The sequence below is a fragment of the Spermophilus citellus genome (assembly GCF_964194105.1).
Source record: "Spermophilus citellus genome assembly, chromosome: 4".
NCBI lineage: Eukaryota > Metazoa > Chordata > Mammalia > Rodentia > Sciuridae > Spermophilus > Spermophilus citellus.
In genome coordinates this window covers 67,506,243-67,520,693 of record NC_138185.1, presented here as the reverse complement: position 1 = coordinate 67,520,693, position 14,451 = coordinate 67,506,243, and the positions used below count along the sequence as shown (strand labels likewise).

At 38.4% G+C, this 14,451-nt stretch overlaps 1 protein-coding gene across 2 annotated transcripts in view; it reads right to left on the bottom strand.

The window, feature by feature from the left end:
- TICRR (TOPBP1 interacting checkpoint and replication regulator) overlaps window positions 1-13,668 on the bottom strand; it is a gene marked incomplete at its 5' end in the record, with an annotated part of 42,509 nt that extends 28,841 nt beyond the window's left edge. For both annotated transcript variants that reach the window (XM_081292262.1, XM_081292263.1), the window contains 5 exons: window positions 1,950-2,079; window positions 5,224-5,455; window positions 7,051-7,289; window positions 8,314-8,593; window positions 13,006-13,668. In XM_081292262.1, the coding sequence (XP_081148388.1) occupies window positions 1,950-2,079; window positions 5,224-5,455; window positions 7,051-7,289; window positions 8,314-8,593; window positions 13,006-13,668 (1,544 nt within the window). The remainder of the gene's footprint in view (window positions 1-1,949; window positions 2,080-5,223; window positions 5,456-7,050; window positions 7,290-8,313; window positions 8,594-13,005) is intronic.
- Between the last annotated feature and the right edge of the window lie 783 nt (window positions 13,669-14,451).

Below are 14,451 nucleotides of genomic sequence, written 5' to 3'. Positions count from 1 at the left end.
CAAGATGATGTTAAGACAGAATAATTAGCACTGCAACCACTTCTGAATAATTCTTTCATATTGTGAAAAAATAATGTGAGGTGGGGGACTGTGGATCAGTAGTAGGGCACTTGTTTGGCATGTAAGAAGCCCTGAGTTTATTCCCCAGTACAGCAAAAAAAACCCAACCAAACGACAAAAAAACAACCAACATGGAGTTGATGAGAAGGGGAGATAGTGGAGCTAGAAGGATGGTTAGTTACTAAGTGCGTTTCTACATAAAGATCAATCACTAAAGAAATTATGAAAACAGTACAACATTTAAATACGTATTATTTGAATTTTATCATCATCCATTACTTGATATCATGTGATTAAAGAGTGAAAGGAAGTTATGGCAACATTTGTTGAACAGATGTTGCAGATTAGATATGTGCAAGGCTACCAGCTTCACACATGAAACTGATCTACAAGCAGATGAATTGTTATTTTCTGTGCTGGTGTGTTCTCTCGCTAGGGAAGGTTTGTCTTTCTGTTTGTTGTTAATTTTTAAAAACATACAAACCTTTCAATTAGAAAAGTTTAGCATGCAATATAAACAGAATATGTACCTCCCACTAAAATTAAATACTTGTTCATAGTTTGTTTATTTATTTATTTATTTTTTGTGGTGCTAGTACCTTTTGTATGTTAAGCAAGTGCTCTATCACTGAGCCACACTCCCAGCCCTATGTGTATCTTATTTAGAGATACACATATATAACAAAACTAACACAAATTGGTACTTAATACGTTATCAATTTTACACTATCACATAATATCGCTTTTTTTTTTTTTTAAAGAGAGAGTGAGAGAATTTTAATATTTATTTTTCAGTTATCGGCAGACACAACATCTTTGTTTGTATGTGGTGCTGGGAATTGAACCCAGGCCGCACGCATGCCAGACGAGCGCGCTACCACTTGAGCCACATCCCCAGCCCAATATCACTCTTTTGTAATTGTTTATGCTCAACATATTTTTCAGTTTTCTGTGTACATATAAATAGCTCCAGTTTATTTTTACTAATCTCTAATATTCTACCATATGACTATAATGTGTTTTACTTAATCATTTCCCTTCTGAGGGTCAACTTGTTTCCACTTTTTCACTATTTCTGATTAACAATTAATATTTAAGCATAGTCCTTGTGTCTGTATAAGAATTTATCAGATGGCTTTAATTGGAATTTCTGTATAGCAAGAGCATGTAAACTTTGGCTTACAAAGAATTTCCAAATTATTCTTTTAAAATGGCTCTAACCATTTATATTTCCATCATCTACAGTTCACATTTTCCTTGCTATTTTCAGATTTATTAATTTCTAACAATCTAATGAGTACAAAATAGAATCTTTTTTTTTTTTTTTGGTTGTTTTTTTCCTACATCCATAATATATGGGAGTATTTTTTAATATTTAATTTGACAATTTATTTTTTTTCTTTTAATGGGATTGGGGTCAATCCCAAGGCCTCATATGTAGGCAAATGCTCTACCACTGAGCTACATCCCCAGATCTCTTTAAAAATTTATATTTAAAAAAAAAAAGTGTTTTGTTGATGTAGATAGACAGCATGCCTTTATTATATATATAAAATATATATTATATATATATATATATATATATTTTTTTTTTAAATGCTGTGCTAAGGATTGAACCCAGTGCCTCACACGTGCTAAGCAAACAGTGTGCCACTGAACCATAATCCTAGCTCAAATTTTTACATTTTTGGGACAGGATCTTGCTAGGTTGCCCAGGCTGACCTTAAACTTGCAATCCTTCTGCCCCAGAGACTTGAGCAGATGGAATTACAGTGCGTGCCACCATGCCCACTGACAAATTTCTGTAATTGGAAATTTTAAAAGCCAGTATGCAGATAACTGAGAGTTAATTTTAATAATCAATGCCCAGAAAAATAAGAAAGTTTTACCAAAATGACTCCATCAAGTTTGAACTGGCACCACTGATGTTAGAGAAAGGAAACCACTTTTCTACAACAGCTGGACTCCAGGGAATGGTTCGGCCAAGCTCCTGCTGGGCCCACTCAGGAACAGGGGGAGCTGTAGGAACAAAGGCACAGGCGAGAGAGGAACGCAGGAGTTAAAACCAAAGCAGAGAAGCCAAAACCAAAACAGAGAAGGCAATCATTTGCTCTTCCCCTGGAATGATCGTCTCCCTCCAAAGGACAAAAAGCAGAATCATTAACATTCTTCATCTGCACCACTAACTCCTACAATACTATTTTGTCTATGAATAATGCACAAACACAATTTAGTTTTTTGTTCTTATTACTGGCACCAAAACCCTCCATTTTATTTCTGAACTATTCCTCTAAATAGGGAAATATGATATATATATATATATATATATATTTTTTTTTTTTTTTTTTTTTTAATTCTTAAAAATGTACACCTTGGGGACTGGGGTTGTAGCTCAGCGATAGAGTGCTTGTCTAGCACGGGCTAGGCACTGGGTTCAATCCTCAACACCACATAAAAATAATTAAATACAATAAAGATATTGTGTCCAACTACAACTAAAAAAATTTTTTTTAAAATGTATACCTTAAAAGTGGCTTTAGTCCCCAAGAAAGAATAACAGATTGATTTGGTGTAGTATATTCTTGGTTATCAAAAAATACTCATGTAGCTTTGGGATTTTGAATTGGTGAATATTCATGATGTGTGGAAAAGCATGATACACACCACAATCTCAATCACACAAAATGGGATATTGTGTATATATGCACACAACCTAGAGGGACACGTCCAACTAAGCTTCTTGTGACTGGATGACTTTGTTCTTTGCTTGTGTTTTTATTTTTTCCTGTAATGTACAATTTACTTTTAAAAAATAAAAAATTATTTTAAAAACTTGAAAAAAAAGTGGCTTTAGTAAAAAATAACAGTAATATAAAAGCAGAATAAAACTGCAGAATGTAACAAATATGCTGCATCTAATAGGTAAATTTGAAATAGCAAGCTGTGAGTTGTGGCACTATCTTGTGGGAATGTAAGGATAGGGTCTCTTAGGGTAAGCCTGATGGGCAAGTGGTGACTGGGTGAAACTAACAGAAACTTCAGTAAACTCAGTTATTCTGGGAGGCCTTTCTAAGACCCCAAAATTAATGCTGTATGTTCTGGAAATCTCTTGTGGTGTTTTTTTTTTTTTTTTTTTTTCGTGTGTGTGTGTATACTAGGATTGAACCCAGAGGCACTCTATCAATTATATCCTCAGCCCTTTAAATTTTTTGTTTTGAGTCAGGGCAACTTGTTAAGTTGCCCAGGCTGGCCTTAAACTTATGATCCTCCTGCCATAGCCCCCTGAGTCACTGGGATTACAGGGATGCACCACCAGGCTCTGCTTACATTCAGGAAGTCTCAGAGAAAAAAAAACAAAATATTTAAAATGTATTCAGACTCATACTGAGACTGCTTCAGTGAGAGTATGAAGAGATAAATAAAAGACAATGCTAACTTTGAAAGGAGTTCCTAGTGTCAAAAGGGTAGATTCACCCTTGAGTCATGTCATAAAGATGGGTAAGAAAAGGAAGGTCTTCAGGAGAATATGATGCTTGGGCTAGATCCTGAGGCATGGGGAGGACCTCTCTGCGACTGAGTGTGGTGGGGAGACTATACACTAAGTCAGCATGCTGATTTACACCCTCAAAGAAACTGGGTCAGGCTAGAACACGGAGTACCGGTAAATAATCCAATTCTTTTTACTGCATTCCAAAAGAGAATTTTATGACCTGCTTCTAAGACTTTATAAATAATTAAAGTGCAGTGTGTTCTACAACAATACAAATTTTCTAAAATACAAATAGCCTATACGTGAAGAGCAAATAAGGAAATGACATCAGTAGAAAATATTACACAATTTTGGTTGATATTTGATATCCTGATACAAGGTGCAACAGCTGAATTTGAAGTGGCCCAACATAACTAAATACAACCAGCCAGGGCAACACAGCACCACACACCAAGTTCTTTGAACCTATACCCTTCTCCTTGCCTGTCTGGCCACCAGCTCTTTCTTAAACTGCTCATTCAGCAGTTCTCTATTTTTATCACTCATCCTCATCTCCACAGTTCCACAGACTCCACTGGCCTTCCCTCCCTTCCATCATATCATCTTCATCTTTCTTTTAAAAGGATAAAGTACATATATTATGGAGTTTACGTAGCTTTCTTAAAACTATTAGTTTTAGAATATGATTTGTAAAAAAAATTTTAAACAACAAACTTCACACCACATCATGGCCATTAATGCCTGAATTGCATTTGCTGTGTCACATATTCAGACAAGGACAGTAAAGGTCTATGAGAAAAGGACTGAAAGCTGGGAGTGGTGGTGCAAGTCTGTAATCCCAGTGACTTGGGAGGCTGAGGCAAGAGAATCACAAGTTCAAATCTAGCCTAAGCAAATTAGCAAGGCCTTAAGCAACTAAGCGAGATCGTCTCTCAAAATTAAAAAATAAAAAGGGCTGGGGATGTAGTTCAGTGCTTAACCCAAGGTTAAGCACCTTTGGGTTCAATCCCCAGTACCAAAAAAAGAAAGAAAGGAAATGACTGAGGCTGTAGCCCAGGGATAGAGTGCTTGTCTAGCATGCATGAAGCCCTAGATTCCAATCTCAAGTTTTCCCTTGGAAAAAAAAAAAAGGTGTTAAGGTCTGTGAAAATGAATAGACACAAATATCTCCAATCAGTACATTTGCTCGAAGAATCCTTAGATTTCTACAGACCGTGGATCCTTTAGCCTTTTTTCTGTGCCTCTGTTATGGTCTCCTTCCTCCTTAAACTGCCTGATTCCACAGACAATCGCCATAATCCCTTCTGTTCACACTTCAGAATCCATTGCCCCTCTCCAGTTTCACTATTCTCATTTGGCAAAAACCCTGACTCTGGTGAACATAGTTCTCCGTCTACTCTGTAACTGTCCCCAGTAGGTGAGTGTGGCTGAAGACGAACAAGCATGCAGAGGGATCTCATACTCATGAGATCTAAGGCGACCTTACTCATTTCCTACCCTCACCCTCCCACCTGTGACTTCCTACTCCTCCCCTCTCCTCAACTGCCAACACTTTCTTAAACCTTGATTTTCACAGTTGATGACTCTGCTTCCTAGTTCACTGAAAGAACTAGGAAGCACTCAGAAGAGAACCCCACACACTTCCCACCACATCCACTTACCTCCCAGCATACCAGAAGCAGGATCTTCAAATGAATTATGAATCTGATTCAATACATCATCCATAATCTCTGAGAAAAGGGAAGCTGTATCCTGGTGGCCTCCAGCCACAGCTGTTTGGAGAAAATGTCTTTGAAATTCAGCCTCCTTGCTGCTGAACACAGTGAGAATTGTAGCATTTGCAGATAGAGGTGAAATAATTCCAGTGATAGGGGGCCAACCTTCACCAGGGTCCACATTGGCAACCTACAAAATAGTTCTGATTAGTTGAGAATATTATTATCAATATGCCTAAGGAATTTAGTTTAGTAAAAGTCAGCATAATGGTTGGCTATTAGAGGCAGAGAAATTATTAATCATGTAGTCCTAAAGTTTCAATTTACAAGTAAACTTAACCTTGCCAAGAACATTTACTAAACATTTATCATGTACTCACTGAATCCTCAAAACTGCTCTGAGGGAAAAAGTATTATTATCCCCATTTTTTTTTTTTTTTTGAGAGAGAGAGAGAGAGAGAGAGAGAGAGAGAGAGAGAGAGAGAGAGAATTTTAATATTATTATTTTTTTTTTTTTAGTTTTCGGCGGCGACACAACATCTTTGTTTGTATGTGGTGCTGAGGATCGAACCAGGGCCGCAGGCATGCCAGGCGAGCGCGCTACTGCTTGAGCCACATCCCCAGCCCTAATATCCCCATTTAATTTTATTTTTTGGTACTGAGGATTGAACCCAGGGGCGCTTAACCACTGAACCACATCCCCAGCCCTTTTTTATATTTTATTTAGAGACAGGGTCTCCTCAAGTTGCTTAGGGCCTCATTAAGTTGCTGAGGCTGGCCTTTGAACTCGAAATCCTCCTGCCTCAACCTCCTAAACTGTTGGGATTTCAGGCATGTGCCACTACACCTGGCTCCCATTTTATTTCATTATCCTCATTTTACAGAGGAGATATTATGGCTGAGGAAGAAGAAACCTCAAGGTCCCCTCTTAGTATGGGGAGAAGCCAGACACATCAGACTTCAAAGTCCACACACCTAATCTGAGGTGGTACTACCACATAAATGATTTATCCAGAACATGCAGTGGACAGGAGAGCTGAAAACTAATCCACCTGAAAACTGAACCCAGAGCTCACACAACTTAGAATAGCACCCATTCAGTGACTGGGTTCTGCTCTAGGATGTTTCCCAACTGACCAAGTACCTGCCCCAACACTAGTTTACTCAAAGCTATCATTTTTAGAATAAGATTTTGTAAAAATTTTTTTTAAGCAAAAGAAACTTCACATCAGACTATAGCATCAATGTGCCTCCAGGGATTACGAGGCAAAGAGAAATATAGGGGATTTGTTGGTAGTTTAAAAAAATCCATGACATTTAAATCAAATCTGGGTATATTTATATTCATTTTTAGAAGACATTTCTAAGTTTGTGAAACTGTTGTGATACCATTATATCTAATTTTAGTGTAGCAGCTTTTTCTTAAACATTCATATATAAAAGTAATAAATACGTAGCAGAACTAACAAGAAAAACTAACAAGAAATCACCCATCACTTCATATTCTAATTCAACCATTCAATTTGGCCAACCTCGTTTTTTTCCTATGCGAATTTGAGATACTTTACTTAATTGGATTCAAGGTACATGGAATTTTATAAACGGTTCACTAATGAACATTATTGTCATAATGCTACTACAGTGCAGAAAATATTATTTGCAAAAACATAACCAGTTTTACTGAGACTGTGTTATGGAGAGAGATCACTGACATTTTATAAACATACTTATCGAACATTATTGTGTTATTAGATAAGATTCACTTAGCAAATGGAGGACACCTACCAGATGTAACTCCTCAGCAGTCAGCCTGCTTACCAGCTGCTGAAATAACTGCCTTTGAGTTGACATGTTCTCTTCTGGACCTTGTAGCATCCAGCTGTCGGTGTCTAAAGTGCCACTCACTGGGACAGACCAATGAGCTACGGATCCTTTTAAAAAAATTCTGACTGGTTTCTGAAAACATCTCTGATTCATGGCCAAGGGCTCTAGTGTGACTGTCCATGTTTCTTGAATCTCTTTGCCTATTAGAAATAAAGACTATTAAAATCTAATGTAAGAAATAGTTATTAAAAAGAAACTTAATACTACGAAAAAACAATTCAGATTTCCAATTAAGAGACTAGTATTATCACTTAGTTCACATGTCAACAGACTATCATAGGCAAGTTCATTTAGCTCTCTGTAAGAAATCTATATAAAAATGGAACTGTAAAGGTGAGACATGATGTCAGAACTTCTCACTAATTAAGGCTTAGAAAAATACATTCAAGTAATACTACTTAGAAGAAAGACACTTTCTTAAACCCATAAAATATAGTGCAGCATATTTTATGATATTAAATTCTAAAGACCAAACGATAAAATTACTTAAACAAAAGTACTCTTAGAAATTCCTTAAATTGCACATAAAGTACAACATAGTTTAATGTATACATCTCCATGCAGTACTATTTCTGTAGAGAATAATATAATATACTCAGAATTGATGGAGCTGGGGATGTGGCTCAAGCGGTAGCGCACTCACCTGGCATGCGTGCGGCCCAGGTTCGATCCTCAGCACCATATACAGAATTGAGACTCACCATATAGCAAATCATATGGTGAAACAAATGTATGAAGATTCCAACATACTGGCCTTTCCTGGTAGCAAGCATAATTTTAGGGTTCTACAGGCTAATTTACTTCTTCTCTTGGCCAATCATTGTCTCTTTATTGTCTTCATCAATCTCTTCTATGAGGCAATGAAATCTTAACACCCATGTGCTTAGATACCTAAACAATACCCATCATTGGGAATAACTAGGAAACTTTAAAATCGTTCACTTGTTCTTTTTATAAATGAGTCAACAGTTGTTATTATACTAGAATTTGATCCTTTCATGTGGTATTTTTTATTTTGCTTTTACATTTTTAATTCTTTCAATTATAAGCACTAAGTGCCCAGGCTGAGACACAATGAATGTAACTAAGTTTTAAAAACAAAACAAAACAAAAAATCACACACCAACCAAAAAAACAAAAAACTCCAAAATATTATTTGCTTACCTTTAACAGGAAGAAATAATGTTCCTTCTGTCCGTGGAAATGAGGCTTCATACTCAGAAGAATTATAAAGCAAACAATTTAAAGTGGCATCAGTTGGCAGAGTTGAAATCCATGGAGAAAGGTGAGGTTCAGTTGACATTTTTCTTTCAACACTGGTCATTGTTTCCCGGAATTTAGTAAAACCCCAGCTGAAAGTTTCAGATGGCAAGATGGTGCCTCCTGCACAGTAGAGCAGTTCACAAACTGTCCAGTACCCAACATGGTCTGGGGATTCCCACAACTAATATTAAAATGACAAAGAAGCTCAGGTTAGTGTAAATTAGGCACTCAGGAATAAAGTTAAAATCAAGAGTAAATAAAGTTGATACCAACATTAAAAGATCAAATTATACCATTAATATATTTAATAAAGCTAAAAGCAGAATAAAATAATATTGATGCCAAAATTAAAGGAGCAAATTTTATCATTAATATATTTGTTGAACTAAACAAAAATATTGGCTAACATCCTTTGTAAGCCCAAGAACATAATTACTACATAATATGCTTTAAAGAAAGCATTCATTTAGTGAAAATAGACTTTATATTTTCTGTCAGTGATGCAAATCACTGGGTATAAATCACAAGATTTACAAAATATTAGAGTCAGAAGGAATACAAAACCATATACTAATAAAAATAATTCTGTCTTACACAACATAACACAGCAATGACCAGGTGCCATGGGAGGAGGCAGGAGCACCTTCCCTAGATGGCAACCATAACTCTGCCTTGCCCAACCACAGGTCTGAACAGGAACCAAATAGGTTCTCTTGGGTCCATTTCATTGCTTTAACTGAAGTTCTCAACATCTCTTGCTGAAATTTTACTATAGCCCGTAAAAGCTGTGCCCTGTCTCTAACCTTCCTTCAGTTGCTCTAAATATTCTTCCAAATCACATGTCTCTAAAAACTTTCAAAGGCTTTCCACAGTTTCCAGGAGAAAGTAACTCTTCAGAATAACCATAGAGTTCTTCACAACCAACCCTAACAACTTTTCCAGAACACATTATCTTCTGTTTCCCTCACCCATCCCTACCTTCTAGGAACATTGAACTATTTTCTATTGCCTATACATGCTATTTTATAATGCTTCCTTGTTTTTGCTTATTTCTTGTGCTTCCCCTTCCTTCTTCATCAACTGACTGATTATTATACTTTTGTATTTAAATCAAATCCTGCTTTCTTTAGGAAAGTTCCCTCACTCCTTCACATATAGCTGGCTCTTCAATCAACGTTCTTTTAACAAACTTTTATTGTGCAACTTCTATGTAATAGGAAACAATAAGATACTTCCTGTCTTCTAGGATCTTAAGGTTAAGGGAATGGAGAGTAAAATAGGAATGATATGAAATATCTAATATCACAATATAACATGACAATACTATGAGAATATGATGGAAGAGGCATCCACCCATCCTAGAATATGATCATCATGCTGGTTAATAATTATAAACTATAAATTACTGTGCACATGTGAGGAATTTAAACTAAAAGGGTCTTCAAAGTCATCTAGGTGATTCCTCAACTTTTCATTATATTCAACTGTCAAAGAGGGGCTAGAAATTGCTTACAGATATACTAAGACAATGATAGACCACTCCAAGAATCCAAGACTGTCTTGAAAGCACTTTTAAAACTGACCCTTTGACAGACTTTGACCCTTTAATAGTTCATGATCAGCATTCAAAAAAAAAAAAGAGGGGTTGGGGTTGTGGCTCAGTGGTAGAGCGCTTGCATAGCCAGTGTGAGGCACTAAAGTTTGCACATAAATAAATGAATAAAATAAAGGTCCATCAACATATAAAAATATTTTTTAAAAAAGAAAGTACAATAATGGGGCTGGGGATGTGGCTCAAGCGGTAGCGCGCTCGCCTCGCATGCGTGCGGCCTGGGTTCGATCCTCAGCACCACATACCAACAAAGATGTTGTGTCCACCGAGAACTAAAAAATAAATATTAAAAATTCTCTCTCTCTCCCCTCTCTCTCCTCTCTCACTCTCTCTTAAAAAAAAAAAAAAAAAGAAAGTACAATAGGAAATACCACATATACAGAAGATAAACAATGTACTGATCTGGAAAATGTTATAACAAATTAGTCAAAAAAAATACTTCTTACAGAATGAAAAGGAAAACTTTAACATAACTTAAAAAGAACATTAATGTTTGATTAGAAATTAATTATGCACATGATTAAAAAAGGAGAGTATAGTATACTTTTCATTTTTATGGATATTATAGGGTGACAGATATGTCCTAGTCGTAGTGTCAAATTTGGGACTTGCAAATGTCCACTAAATATATATATACCCCCATATACCTAGCAGGTATGTAATAAATGTGTTGAGTAAATCACAGGCACAGTTGAAAATGTGTCCATATTTGCAAAGGTTTTGTGTGCTTGAATCTTTCCATTCCCAGTATGAGTCCAACCTCTTTTTCTCTCACTTTTTCTTCCCAGATTGTGAGACTCTCTGAGTCTCCCCTTTGCCTCCACAACGTAGCCAGGGAGAAATTTTTGAATAGAAAAAGACAGATCTTCAGCATGAAAAATAAAATTTAGAAGTTTATCTGTCGGGCATTCTTCTATAAAAGAGGAACAAATTAGCAAACATGAGAAGGAAGTGGTATGTCACACCTGGATGAAAATGTTTCAGAAAACTCAATCAACCTTATTTACTTTAATGCTATTCCAAAGAAGAGAAACCCATCTAGTAAGATATATTTCTACCAGTATTTGATATAATACAATTCCAGGGTAAACTGTTTGATATTTGGTATCAATTAGTCCAAATTAACACACTTATGTATCGTAACTGTGCCTAATGCCTGATTTACTGTCTTAACAATTTCTTTCTTTCTTTTCTTTTTTTTTTTTTTCAAATTTTTTATTGGTTGTTCACAACATTACAAAGCTCTTGACATATCATATTTCATACATTAGTGTGTGTGTGGTGCTGGGGATGAAATTCAGGGCTTTGTGCATGTGAGGCAAGCACTCTACCAACTGAGCTATATTCCCAGCCCAACAATTTTAATTTCTAGGATTCCATTTCCCCCAACAAATATTTGCCATCCTCTTAAAACACTTTTTGCCCATTTCTTTTTGGAAAAACTGCTGCCTTATTTTACGTTTGCCACACCTTTGGGAACTTCATATGTGAAAGCACATTGGAAATTTTAACACACTGTATCATTTGTTTTTAATCTCATCTTTTATACATTTATTTTATTTATCTATTTTTTTTATTTTTTTGTGGTGCTGAGGATTGAACCCAGTGCCTCACACATACTAGGCAAGCACTTTACCACTGAGCCTCAGCCCCAGCCCCACTGTATCATTATTTTAAAGTACCTGTTGATTTTCCATCTGTAAACTTGCAATTTAACCCACTCCTAGTTTTGTGGCATTGGAATCACATCTTTCACCTGGTTAAATTACCCTCCAAAGCCTTCTCACTGATTAGAACAAAATCCACACTAAAGACCTTGGCCCTACAGACTAGACTGTCTTCTTTTTAACTTCTACTGCTCTATCCATTGCTTATTAGGGCTCTGCACTCCTAATCTTTTTGTTTCTGCAACAAAGTTCATTCCAAGCTCTTCTCTATGTCTGGAATGTTCTTTCCCAGCCCTTATATTCCTCTTCTTTCACCATTCAATTCTTCTCAAAAAAGCCTTCCCTATTTACCCTATTATACAAATCTCACCTACTTCTACCTACCTACCCTGCCCCCATCCCCTCACTTGGCTTTCTTTTCTTCAGAGCATGATTTTTGAAATCCTACACTTGTTTGCTCATCTGTTTAATACATCTTCTGCACTAGAAGGTAAATTCTACTTCAGGCGCCATATCCCCTAGCACCTAAAACAGGGTGGTATGTACTCAATGCAGTGACTTATCAAGGAGTATTTATTGACTAAATAACATGATACAGGAAAATGAAGAAAGCAAAAATATACACTTGTCATAATGCTTAACAGGAGCAAGGAGCTTCACCGCCTTAACAAAATCCAAATTAGCCATTTAGGATTTTAAGTTTGCAATATTTTATTCAATTAGTCAGTAAATCTTTACTGAACACCCACAATATTCAATACACATCTGCTGGACACAAAGATGTGAAAGACCTGGTGCCTACCTTTGAGATATTTTTAGACTAAATGGAACATAATGGAGGAAGGATTTCAGTCACACACACACACAATAATAAAAAATAAGATAAAAATGCATAGAAATTCAGAGGCTGAATTGCCTCGTTGTCATTTGGACAAGGCCTTAAAGGCTGAGTGAGGTTTAGATTGCCTTAGAAGGGTGAGGACAGGAGGCCTAGACAGACTAAAAGTCACAAGACAAAAACAGTCAAGACCTGCTGATTAGCTAAACCAGGCTTTCATGTGCTGGAATATATGTCATGTGTAGTAGCATAAAGTTGGAAAAGGTAGACAGGGCCCAAACTGCAGAGGAGCTTGTACACTTTGTTCTCATTTTGTTGTAAAAACTGTCCCTATTTGTGACAACAGGACTTTTCTTCTGACGGAATATAGGGTTGTGTTCCTTTCATTCTATGTTTACGGTGGCTCTGAAGACGCTGCCAAATTCTAGTTAGCAGGGAGAACAGTATGCACTAAATCGGAGACACTATCACCTTACCTTAGACCATTCGGTAGTATCCACCCAGTACAAAGTGATTTTTCGGGTGATCATGACCTCCTGGACTCTCTTGGGCAACAACTTCTCCATCACCTGCTTGGGAGTGGGCGGCAAGCGCTGGGCCTGGGCCTCGCACCCAGACACGAACTGAAGGAGCTCTCTCTGCGAGTGCGGACAGGGGGCCAGTAGGAAAACAGCATTCACAAAGCCCCCAAGCGCGGCCTCAGCCTCCTTGGCCTCGCTCTCTGCGTCCAGCAATCTCCTCCCGCTGCTCCGTAGAACAGGTTTCGTGGGCGACGTGATCTCGGGCCGGTCCCACTGGTAGTCTAGCAGGGTCTCCATCAGGGCACTGTGAGTGTGAGTTGCCCTGGAAGCCGGGCCGGGCAGGTGGGCACCGTGAACACGTTCCCCAAGGCGGGCCTCGAGCTCCTCCTCAAAGTCCTCCCAGGAGCGGGTTCCTAACTCGCGGAAGTCGGACCCGCGTGAGGGCCGGCTCCGCGCCCCCTGCGAGTCAAAGAACTTGAAGGCCCAGTGGACCCCGGCCAGGCCAAATCGGCAACTCAGGTAAGTGAGTAGGCGCAGGGCGACCCGCCGCACCGGGCTGTGGCGATCGGCGCAGCCCGCGGTGTCCAGCAGCAGCATCACTTTGTGACAGCAGGTCATGTCGGCCGCGCAGCAGTCCCGGGACTCCGGCCCGGCCCGCGCAGCTCTTCCCTAGGCCCTAGCTTCAGAGAACCAGCGCCATTCAGTGCTTCCCTTAGGGTCCTGGTCTAAAGACTCCCGCGCTCCCCGAGAGCTGCTGCTATTGGCGGAGCTAATACCCAAAGTCAGCTCCTATTCGCTGATTGACTTACGCAAGTTACGTGAGGACTCCCATTTTTGACGCTGATTGGAAGAGTGGTGGAGAAAGCCTTGGCTTGATTGGTGGAGTGCGTGACTATGGGCGGGCCCTGGCTTCCGGGAGAAACTGCACTTTCATTGGTCTGAACCTTCGTTTTAAAATTTAAAGAGGTGGTGCCTCGCTGGCGTGTCTAGGAGTTTGGAGCTGGAAGTCGTGTTGGAGAGTTTATGCGCCGATGCGGGTGCGAACTGTCTGAGGGATATTTACCAAGACCTTGATAATTTGGTGCTTGGAGGGAAGTTGGGATTTTAAACCTAAAGTGGTTTTAAAACATGTCTTAAACCCGAATGTTTAAAAGATGACGAAGTCTTTACTTTTCTTTAAAGTATTATTTAAAATTAGCCTAGCGCTGTGGCGCATGCCTGTAACCCCAGGCGTTTGGGAAGCTGAGACAGAAGGATCTCGAGTTCAAAGCAAGCCTCGGCAATTTAGCAAGCTCCTGCCTCTAAGTAAAATATTTTTAAAAGGGCAGGGGATGGGGCTCAATGGTTAAGCGGCTTTGGGTTCAATCCCTAGTACCAAATGTGTGTGTGTGTGTGTTTACT